The 12,410-nt window shown below is 29.4% G+C and overlaps 1 protein-coding gene across 8 annotated transcripts; it reads left to right on the top strand.

Moving 5' to 3' along the window:
• Positions 1-968: 968 nt before the first annotated feature.
• On the top strand, positions 969-12,108 carry LOC123260289 (eukaryotic translation initiation factor 4E transporter-like). 8 transcript variants are annotated; one of them, XM_044721290.1, is made up of 13 exons: positions 3,118-3,449; positions 3,587-3,684; positions 3,780-3,853; positions 3,948-5,440; positions 5,530-5,927; positions 6,015-6,029; positions 6,084-6,305; positions 6,401-6,605; positions 6,820-6,891; positions 7,016-7,273; positions 8,909-9,088; positions 9,181-9,561; positions 9,888-12,108. In XM_044721290.1, exons 1-13 carry the CDS (start codon positions 3,266-3,268, stop codon positions 10,115-10,117), a joined length of 3,810 nt encoding a protein of 1,269 aa, XP_044577225.1. In that variant the 5' UTR covers positions 3,118-3,265; the 3' UTR covers positions 10,118-12,108. The 8 variants fall into 8 exon arrangements, with proteins under 8 accessions (XP_044577227.1, XP_044577228.1, XP_044577224.1 ...); XM_044721292.1 differs by lacking the exon at positions 3,118-3,449 and adding an exon at positions 969-1,379 and having other exon boundaries at positions 6,015-6,305; XM_044721293.1 differs by lacking the exon at positions 3,118-3,449 and adding an exon at positions 987-1,379 and having other exon boundaries at positions 3,963-5,440; positions 6,015-6,305.
• Positions 12,109-12,410: the final 302 nt, after the last annotated feature.

The following is a 12,410-nucleotide window of genomic DNA, read 5'->3' as shown; positions in this document are numbered from 1 at the left end:
AAATAAATGAATATATAAATAGATGGCGTGATTGTTGGTTTCCAATGACAAGCATGTGCATCCCAAAAGTGAAGATGTCCTTTCAGTTGTTTTTTTTATCACAATTTTTTATTGGCTGACTTACAATGTATTAAATCTGTGTGTAAATGTTGAGTATGTGTACTAGTATGAATACGTATAATCCAATATATTTATGCGGAAAGTGAAATTGTGTGTGTGGTTTAGTTGTGTAGTGTAGTCGATCCAGGAGGCACTGCGCGAAACAAGAAGCGGCGGAAGTGGGGACCGTGCGCCATTTTATATTTTTGCGTAGCGTTAAACTAAAATATTGTATGTGTATAATTTAAATTATGCTGAATAAAATAATAGTTAATACGATTTGTGTGAATTAGCCGAATAAAACGACATGATTGTTATCGGCAACGCGTGTATCGAAAATCGTGCCGAAGCGTTAGGACCCATCTACAGTCCGCGTTGCCGCGCATGAAACTCCACTATTTTCTCTCTGTTAATACGTAAACACTATTTTTTCTGAATTTACTCATATAAATATATATCAGTACATATATTTTATTTCCCTCATCTTTATCTTTTTAATTTCTTTCACTTCGTACAGGATAAGTTACGAACAGTGCCGTTTTTGTGTAATACACAAAAAAGTTTTATTATTCGATCTGTGTAATTATCAAGTTATTATACAAATATCGCACTCATATATCTGTATATCATCAGGGATATTTAATATACACTTATTGTAATTTCGACGTTTTTTTTTCTAGTTTCTAACCGAACAAGATATTTACAATCGACTAATAAAATCTGTGACGAGTGAAAAAATTAATTTTTCTGTGAATAGACAATATTTTAGTTAACCTTATTATTAACGTAGTTGAATTTTTTTTTTTTTTTTTTTTCATTCTTCAATTCATTAATTTTAATAAAATTATTACCTATTTCAATTCAATAAGAGACAAGAGAAAAAAGTCTGTGATATTAAACGGTAATAAAATATAAAGGTATAAAAAAATAACAACATAGGTAGATTTAAAAAACTTTACGTGTATTAATAACGTCTATACGTTAATAGTTGTGGCCTAGAAGGCACAAAAATACATTAGAAATTTTACTGATTTTTAATGTGACTTGCTTACATCCATACTGAAATACATATAAATATATATGTGTGTGTATATGTAACATAAAAGTTGTCAGAAACAAAAAAATACTGAGAAACTGACGAAAATACGAGTGTGCGCGGAAAATAAGGGCTAAAATTTTATTTTAATTGTGGCTTGTAACGACGTCCTGAAGATTGACAAGAATGTCTGTTGAGTCTGTATCGAGTGACAGGGCTGAAGAGCCGGACACTAAAAATGAAGGTATATTCATTTTATTACTTTGTATTAATTTTTGTCTTTTTTTTTACAGGAATATTGATAAGCTATTTGATAACCAGTGATTGGTATATTGATAAATCTGAATTTTATTAAAAAAGAGAGCATCAGTCATTTGATTTTCCCTTTAATTTATTAATACTGAAATAATATGGCTGTAAATTAACCTCTCTTTAGCTTTCGCTCTCTATAATTTATACCATGATTTATGGCAACTATATTTTATGTCAAAGTATATAATTTATTGCAATTGTTGCAATTACTTTATTTTGATTTTTATGTTTTTTATTTTGTTAATTTTTTATCATTATTTACTGTTGTGTCCATGACTACAAAAATTTAATTTACTGATATTTTCTTTTTTATCTTTAATTTTAAAAATTGAAACAATTAACTGCTGCAATGGCTGAGAAAATTTTAATATTTTGTTTATAATAAAAATAATATGATAATAAAGACATCCGAGAATTTTAAAATAATAAACAAAATTCATATTTAAAAAAATAAATCCATTTTTTTATTCTTATGTGTATACTTGCAATTTTTGTTTCCACAATGATCAAAATATTATTGAAAAACAAAATATGTAATCTTAAGTCATTTGATAATTTTGCAGTTTTATTTTTAATGAATCATAAATTTTTGAATATAATTTTTTTTTTTAAATACGCATATTTCTCTTAATTACTAAAATAAAACGATTATCAGATGCTTTATATTATTTTCAGTTCATTATTATAATCAATACTTTAATTTATCATAGAATAAAAATTTTTTATCAAAAATTCAATTTCTTTATTATTCATTTAAATTCAAAATATTGCAATTAACAATCATCTGAACATTTATTAATTTTATTTTATAACTAAATTTGTCTTAAAAATTTTTTTTTCATAAAAGTTTGATATTATTAAAAAAAAATGAATCTTTAAAATTGTTAAATGTTTGTTATTTTTAATATCTTTATCTTGTAATATTATATTCCCGCATTATCAAAAAAACTCCACTGTAGATGAACTTGATAAAATTATTAATAATAAAAATAAAGTAAAAAATAATAAAAATGAAATAAAAAAATTTTCAAGTAGTTCTGAATAATTTATGTATAATGATTTTAATGATTCGTACAATTTAGCATTTTATAAAGTTTTGAATTTTCAATGAATTATGCTTCCAACAAATATAATAAATTTAATAGTAAGGTAAAAGCCCCAATATGTGATCATGTACCAGTATATGATCACTCCATGTATTTGTATACCTATATTTGTGAATATAGATATACAAATACATGGAGTGATCATATACTGGTACGTGATCATCTATTGGGGCTTTTACCTTATAATTTCTTGAAGAATTTTCTTTTCTTTCATCATTCGTAAACACTACCTAAACTAAACTAAAGTACACAACAAGTATAGATGAATATTGTTAGTCACGTGTCATAATTTGAGTGTTCTATTGGTCATTGGAAAAAGAAAAAACATCCAAGCTTTCTTATAGTCTTTCCCGCGAATAATAGCCATCGATGTCAGTCATTGTAGGGTTGTTAAGCGAGCTGGTTGTTAGTCTTTCACCGCCTACCTCAAATTTTTATTATAAGAACTGAAAATAGATTTTTTTTTTATTTCTTAAGATATCTGAAAATTTAATCATAATTAATTAAAAAGTAAAATAGTGTTACTAGTGTATTAAAAAAATTTTATAAAACAAGTTTGAAGGAAAAACACCTTACTGAAAAATTATTAAAAATTTTTTTACTTCGTAAAGAGATTAAATTGAATAGTTCAAATAATTATCAATAGTTTAATTGTCTGAATAATTATCGATCAGTACTTAGTTTATATTTGTTAGTATAAAACGTGAAAATCATGAAAATTAATATAATTGAAATTCATGAACCGACAAATAAAAAGCGTCGGCGTCGCAAGCGTAAATTGTCGGCTTTCAATTCCAAGAATTGTTCGAATTCAGATGAAAACGCATTTTTGCCATTCAATGATTGTAAATTATTTTGTCGTCAATCTATAGAGCCTTACAATCATTATTTCATTCGTAAGTAATTATATTAAGAAAATTAACATTCAAAATTATTTATTTAAGTATCATAATCTCTTAAAATTCTTTTGTAATTTCTATTGAAGTTTATAAATGTGTGAGTCAATAGATTATTTTGGTTTATCGTATTACAGAAGACGAGGCAATTATATCCGTTGCTGTTGCCGGAGAGGTGACTGATTCATGTATTGTTGAAGTAGGAAGAGTAAGACCTCAATTCCAATACACAAGGGTAATATTTTGATAAGATTATTTTCTTTTTCTATTATTAATTCCAAATCTTTATTGTTCGGCTAACCTTGATTTTTTTTTTGTTTTATTATATAGGAAGAACTTATGACTATTAAGGGATTACCTTTGTCCAAACGTCGACCTGAATGTTTAGACGCTGCTTATAATAAGTAAGTATAATAAATAATTTTATATAATTACTAAATTAATAAAATTATTTTACATGATGAAGAAAGATTAATAAAATAAAAAAAAAAACAACTGGTGTTTGTTATCTAGCTCTCGTGGCCTCTGGGATCCGGAGAGATGGCATCTGGACAGGAAACGCAGCGAGACGCCACCCGAAGAGGAACAACGTCCTGGGGGAAGAGATCAAGTTATCGATTCGCAAAATAACAAGCGTCGAAGTGGAGATCCACGGGAACGAATACGTAAAGAACAAGATGGTATTGTCTTGAGTCCTCAGCGAAGAAGCTTCAACTCAGGATGCTTTGTCAACGTAACTCAACCAACTTCTCGTCGTCCAGAGAGTCCTATTGGAAAACCAGAAGTCGTTCATCGCGAGCCAGTTCGGCGTATTGGTAGCGGTCGATTGTTGACACGAGACATGTGGGACTTTAGACCAGAAAATGAAAAGATGGAGCCTGATCGTCCAGACTACGGGTTCCGTAGTGGCGGTAATTCAGCGCGTGATCGAGACTCAGGCAGAGAACGGGAAAATTTACGCGATCGAGATAGCGTTCGTGACAGAGATGATCGTAACGAACGCTATGAAAGAAGATCATTTGGTCGAGACTTTGGTGATCGAGACAATCGTGATCGTGATCGTGGTTCAGACTCAAGAAATGATCGAGGACATGTAATGGATCGCGACAAAGATCGAGGTGGTAGAGATCGAAAGTATGGATCAGATCGCAGAAAAATTCATAGTCACGATTCACGAGAACCCGAAGAGCCTGAATGGTTTAGTTCTGGTCCTATTTCCCAACATGATACTATTGAGCTTCGTGGATTTGATGATCTTCCTGAGGAAAAAACTGTCAAGTCGAAGAAAATTTCACCGGCACAAAAGAAACGAGGCAAAAAATCAGTTAATGAAAAAGATGATAAACCAAGTGAAAATTCGGCTGGCCCGAAAGGACGTAGTACACCCACTTCCATCGATCAACCGACTAATCCTGTACCTGCACCGCATTCACCTATCCTAGAAAAACCAGAAAATGAAACGGCTACTGAAAAAAAGCAATCTGAAAGCAACGATAATAAAAACACTCAAAATGTTAATCGTGAAAAAACAGAACAATCTGAATCAGCTAATAAACGTGAAGCAGAGAACTTAAATTTTAATCTCGAAGATTTTCTCAAGTCAGACAATCTTCCTGGAGTTTCTGGATTGTTGACAAACGGTGTTGGTGCCAACAGCGGGAGTGGATCACGTTTTAGTCAGTGGTTTAAAAGAGAAAGTCCTCTTCAACAGAACGACAGTCGTAGACCATCCATTCAAGATGAACTGCTTAATAATTTACTCAGTGACATCACTGAACCTAACATTCAAGTACCAATCGTTAATGAGTCAAACACCTATTTTGCACCTATTTCACCGGCCAATTCAACTAACATCAACAACGCGCCTTCAGCTAGTGAAGTTAAACTCCTGGAGATGTTACAACGTGGCAACAAATCTAATCAAAATGGACAAGGTGACACTGCCATTAATATGGTACAAATGTTAAAAACTCCTTCTGTTAAAGATATAGGTAAGAATAGTTTTTATTTAGTTTTATTAATATTGCAAGCATTTGTTGTGTTATAAGTAACTGCAAATAATAATTTTATTTTATTGTAGAAGTTGGAAGTAAAGGGATGCATAGTTTGGAAGAATTAGAAGCCAGTTTGAGAGGAGGTGTACCACCTCAAGTACAACATGTTGAACAACAAAAAGTTAATAAAACAGAGGAAGACCTTTCTGCATTTAAAAAACTCCTTGCTCAAGTTTCTGGTGGTCAAGCTGTACCTGCTGCAAATGGACTTAACCCATCAAAAGGTCAACCCATTACTCTGATGCAATTGTTGAAAAATCAACAACCTCAGCCACCAATTCATATTCCGCCTCATCAGCCAATTGTTCCTGAGCAACCTCATCCTAATTCATTCGGTCATGTTGGTCCGCTCGGTCCTACTCAGCATGCTCATCAAGCTCAGATGCAACATGAAAATTTGCTTAAAGTACTGAGAATACAACAGGTTCGTTAAATATTAAGTATTTAATTTTAGTTATTTTGTTTTTATTGGATTATTTAATCTATGTTATATATCTATTATTTTCAATAGCAACAGCAGCAGCAGCAACAACAGCAACAACAACAGCATCACCATCACCATCATCCACAACAACAACAACAGCAACAGCATAAACGTCAACAACAATCAACTGATATGCTGTCAATGATGATGGGTACTCAAAGAATGGTTGGAGTAAGCCCAGTTCCTCAAGAAATGCAGATGTTAGGCAACAATATACCGTCCATTCGTGAACTTTTACAACGCCCTGAAGCCCAAGCTATTATTCAGGGCCTTCAACAAGGTGAAATTACTCGACAACATCTAGTTCAACAGCTTCAGGTTAGTTTTATTTGTAAATAAACATTATTGTTGATAAAGTTGAGGTTTATTCATTTTTAACTTAATTTAATAATGTACTCTTAATCTATTTTCAGAATCCAGCTATGCAACATCGTCATCGTGAGCTTTTGATGAACATTTTGAGAATGTTTGGTAACACTGCTTCGCGTACCGTCAGTCCTCATCCAGGTTCAGGTGTTTCGCATGATCCAATGATTCAACAGTTGTTGTATCAGCAACAACAACAACAGCAACAACACCAACACCAACAACAGAGAGTTCCTTCTCCGATGAACAACGGTAAGATTTATTACTTTTTCTTCCAGTCAGCAAAAATAAGTTATGCTGTGAGATAAAAATTTCTTTAATGATAAATATTTTTAATTATTCGCAAAGTTTTTTTTTGTCTTTTTATTGGCAATTACACTTTTTTTGTTTTTACACCTTCAATATTTTTAATTGAGTAATTGAAATATTGATTAATTTAAATGAAAAATTTTATCCGGGAATGCAGCGTTATGTCAACCCTCGATAATAACGTCTAATTTAGTATCTAACTCTAATCCATTATCAATGCAACATTCAGGTAAAATAATGATTTTTGAATGTAATTTCTGTATAATAGATAATATTTAAAATTTTTTTATAGCAATGTGATTTTTGTCAAAATGAATTTGATTAGTTACCGTAATGATTTGTCGTTTTAACAGTGATTCCACACAGAGCACCTTCGCCCCGTGATCTTATAATGCATCCGCAATCCATGATGCAGAATGCATTGATCAAAAATAAATTGGAGGAACAACGTGAAAGTTATCGTAAACGGCAGGAACATCAGCAACAACAACAGCAGCAACGTATTGCGAGTCCGATTAACTCACCATCAAAGCAAATAATGAGTCCAACACCACTTGCTTTTACACCAACTTCTGTATTACGAAAAATGACAGCTGAAAAGGAACCAGATGGTGCGGATAATAATGTTGAACATGATTCATTTAAAGTAGCTCGAAGAGAAAATAAAAAAAAAATTAACAATAGTAATTGTATAACGCGTAAAAATTCGATAACTTGTAATGTTGACAATCTATCGGAAAATAATATAATTTCAAATTCAAATTCGGAAAATAATGAGGAAAAAGATGATTGCGATAAAAAAAATAATGTCGAAATTTTAGAATCAAAGAATGAATTTAGTAAAGAAAAAGAAAATGATGGCACTAAAAATTTGTTGATTGAAGTAGGCGAAATTATTTCTGCTAAGGATGTAAATTCTTTTGAATGTCCAGAAAATCGCGAGAAAAATATTGAAGTTAACAACGATAATAATATAATTGTTATGTCCAATAATTGTTTAAATGAGGAAAAAAGCGACGATAATATTAAGAATAATTCGTTGATAGAAAATAATGAAATTTGCGCGAAGGTAATTGAGTCTATTGATAATTTTACAAATTCACAAAATTTCGGGAAAATTGATGATAATGATAAAATTAATAATAATTCAATGATAATTGAATCGGAAAATGATTTAGACGAAAAAAAAAATAGATGTACGGAGAATTCGTTAGTTGAAAAATCCGCTTTATCCGAAAAATTAGTTTTCGAATTGAAGAGTAATTCTGATGATGATTACAATACAGATATTAACAATCTCTTTACTATTATTGAAGAAAATTTGGCCGTACCCGCTGGCGTAGATTCTGATACTGATATAATTAGTACTAATTAATTCGATGAAAATGTTACAGTTATTATGAAAAATGTCAAATCAAAAAAAACAATTTTGGCTATAAAATAGTTATGTTAGTTAAAAGCGTGGTTTCAATAGCTATGTACAAGTATAATTCTACTTATTTTTTATGATAAAAAATCTCTACTGATTTAAAAGGCTTAATTTTTTAGCGTCTTATTTGAATCGATAAAATTATGAATATATCGTTGATTAATATTTTTACAAAATGAAATAAGTAGAGACCTTAATTTTTGCATAGTTGCTATGCTCATATTTTTTTGTTTTAAGCGTTTAATCGTTTGAATGGAGAAGAAACATTGTTTATTTTTTTTTCTTGATATTTTCTATAATTTATTATAACTCTTACGAAGTAAGCATGATTACTGTTGTGCGTTTACTCCTTCATTCTTTTTTTTTGTTTTTTTTTTTATTTTACTACTGCTTTACTCCTTTCGTAGCTAATCACTATCGCATACCTGCTACTCTTATTTATAAGAATGAATCATTATATCATTCTATAAACAAAAATCTATTAATATTACTTATGCGTATGAAACAATAAACTCCACATATACATTGTTCACACGCACAATTGATAACACACATGTTAACCTTTTTTTATACTAATAAAAAAAGAACACTATTAATACTCTGATTATGTTTTTCTTTCATATCTTTTCTACACTTCCGTCTTTCACTATGCATGGCTTCCGCTTTTTTATAGTAATATTCTAAATTTAATTTTTAAGGCAAAAAATGTAAAAATAAGAATGCTAAATTATTACTACTTCAGTTAACAATAAGAAGATGAAGTTATAATTATATTTGTAGTTAATGGAACTAAGTAAGAATTTTTTTCATGATATAGGAACTGTTGACAATTCAAAAATGGTATCTCAAAGTCAAGTAAATCAAATACAGCAAATGCAATCAGCAGTACAAATAATTGCTCAAGCTCAGGGAGTCTTCTCACGGCAGCAAAATACAATGAGGACTCAACCAAATCCACAAGTACCTTGGACAAATCAACTTGTCAATAAACATCCTGGTACGTAAAAGAAAAAAAAAAATTAATAATTCAAATGATTTTTAAATCTAAATAAAGTTCATAAATATTAATTGTTAAATTATTTAATTTAGGACGACCAATTGTGAAAGGTGGTGCTGCTAATCAATTTCAGTATGGTAATCCAGTTAATTATCCACAACAATCACAGCCGCAGCAACAACTGCCGCAACAACAACAACCTCCATCATCGCAACGAATAACGCCGAGTGTTTTTGGAAACACTGCACGCTCAAAACATACAATGTCTTCATCGCTGTCACATCAAAATTTTCCTCCATATAATATGACACCAAATCCGGCTATGAGCAGAAGACCAGATATGACGGCAGAATTTGCACGAAAAGTGGCACAAGTTACCAGTATGGATAATGAGCAACCACAGCAGCAGCAACGTAATGTTAATTCTCAGGTTCAGCTTATTTTAAACCAAAATTATAACACCAATCGAACAGGTAATTGTTATTGAACAATATTTTTTTAATATATTTCTATTTATATTTCATAATATTACTAATCCTTTCTATCACGATCTTCCTCTCTAGATTCCTTAATCCTGCAAAAACAAATAGTTTGCAATGGTTATAAAAAACTGGCATGAGTTGTTCATTTTACTTATAGAGTGATTGATTGAATAATTATTTTTTTTTCTGTTGAGTATATTCTTTACAATATCGGTTTGGTCCATCACTTATATTTTCCTTATTCAAAAACTATCATCTTATATAGTAAAAAATATTACATCATATGAAATCATTTTTTTTTTTTTTTACTAAATCAGACGGTCGAGTAATGCGACCTCAACAACCAATTAGTATGGGTAGACAAACATCACCAGGAAGCAATGGAGGAAGTCTTTCACCTACGTCTAATCAACTGGCTCGATGGTTTAGTCCCGAGCTTCTTGCTAAAGCAAGAGCTGGAAAATTACCAGAGCTTGGTCAAACTAATGTTTTATCACTTGAAGAATTAGAACGACTTCAACAAGCTTCAGCTGTCGTACATGATTAGTTTTTTAAATTAAATTAATTCAATGGAATAAATAAAATTTTGAAAACAACAGTGCACTAGAAGTCGGTAGCAGATAGAAGAATTAAATTTAAAATAATGTGGTATGACAACTAAAATTGAAAAGCTCTTTTTTTTATATTCTATTGGAATATGTTGGGTGATAAGTGAAAGTCATACACTCTCTTTGATTATCGATTAAATGATATTTTATCATTTTAAGAAAAAAAAAAAAAAAAGAAGCATTGTCATCTATTTAAGAAAATAATGTGAAAATAACCAACAAAAAAGTCAAAATATGATTTGTTGTTGGGATTTAAAAAAAAAATAATAAAATGAACAAATAATAATAGTTATTTTATGTTACTAATTACATACCATGAGTGTTTCACCACGCTGTGTAGATTTTATTAAATCATTGTTTTAGACTGTATTATTGAAAAGACTGTTATGCTACAAAAGGTTTTGTCTAAGTAATGATCTATCTTACATTATTGGCAAAATTAAGCCAGAAAACCAGTAAGAATGAAAATACCATCCTCCAAAATGAGAATAAATTAACATTAACGCCATTAATCTCGGTGCCGTGAAAATGATAGAAAATCGTTCACCGAGTTACATGCATAAATAAAATTACTACACAGTTAATAGAAGTATAATTACAGTGTCGTTACCGAAAATAATCAAGAAACCGTGAATTTAACGAACATTATGAATTGGTGTCAAGAAATGCGCGTCGATCGCGCTTATGAAACTAAAAAACTGATTCTACAAGAAATAAAATAAAATAAGACGACAAGTATTGTAATAATAATAGTTCATGAATAAGAAAAGTGATTATTAATATATTAATTTGACGCAGAATACAATTATTATTGATGTTTGCATCCATGTTAGTCAACTGCGTAAATCCTTTTTTTTTTTTTTTTTTTTTTTTATTTAATTTATTGTTTTTCTTTTTTATCCAAACCATTTAGAGTTATGATATTAAATTTCTTTCTTTACGTCATTATGTTTACAAGTTGTAAAAATAATTATTTTATCATCAATAAAAACGTAAAGCATTTTTTCGCGGTCAACTGATATTATTTATATTTTAAAAATTTTCAACCAGTTAATTAAATACTTTATGAAAATTTTGTTAATTGAAAAAAAAGTTATATATAAATATAATATATAATTTTTATGTCCATTAATGTAAAAGTTTCAATGATATTAAAAAATAATATGATATTGTAAAATTCATTATTAATGATGGAATACTTAATTAAAATGAAACACGAGCAAAATGACATTGGCTTTCACATAAAAAAAACATGTCCTAGATTTTTATTATCCAGCAATGTAACAATAAGTTATAAAAGATATTTTAAACTTTTTGCAAGTGTTTACTTATTCGGCAGTAACAACACCAATGACAACATTATTGAGTGTAGTCATTACTCGAGTAGAATTTGAAATTAATTTAAGATGAACTTACATGTAAACAAAATTAAAACATCTCATAATTTAATGGATACTTATAACGGTTACCACTCAAAAAAAAAATTTTTGGATTGATATTTATGTATATCTACTTTATTTAAATGAAAATATTGATTTTTTTTTCTTGCTAATTAGTTAAAAAATTTTTCAACTTCTCGCTAATAATTTTTTTTTATCTCTAAAATAGTGTATAAATATTACTACGAGAAATTTAAAAAATGGATATTTATTTTATTTAAATACATATTCAATTAAAAGAATATAGTAGATGATTGAGTCTACTGTTTTTGAGGTAAAAAATTATTATGAAAATTCGTTAATTTATTTTTTTGTCTTCAATAAAGAAGAGAAAGAGAGACAGAAAAATTTATAAAGAAAAACACTTTTGTACATAATTTTACCCATTATTGTATGGATAAAACATTATTAATACAATCTGGAAATAAAAAAGCTAAATTATCGATGTATGTATTGACTCGATAACTTGTAAATAAAGTTATTAAACGTAATATGTGAAAACTTGATAATACTCGAAAATTATAACAATAAATTAAGTTAGGCGATTATAATTGTAGGTTTTAAAACTAAAAAGGCATAAAAAATTATTGATTTTTTTTTTAATTTCCTATATTATAAAATAGATGAAAGTCTTGAAGTTAGTCAAAGGTCGAAACTCGCAAAAAACGGGCCACGATTCATTATTGGTTAAAATTTAGGCGCGCGCGTAGCGCGCTATTCAAATTTCTAAATTTAGTTTTATGTTAAATTTGTTTGCTGAACCTCAGACCTATCCAGTTTTATTTCTTTTAAT

This window comes from Cotesia glomerata, linkage group LG3 (assembly GCF_020080835.1).
Source record: "Cotesia glomerata isolate CgM1 linkage group LG3, MPM_Cglom_v2.3, whole genome shotgun sequence".
In the NCBI taxonomy this organism is placed as follows: Eukaryota; Metazoa; Arthropoda; class Insecta; order Hymenoptera; family Braconidae; genus Cotesia; species Cotesia glomerata.
Note: the sequence above shows the minus strand (reverse complement) of the source record. Positions and strands in the feature narration are given on the sequence as shown.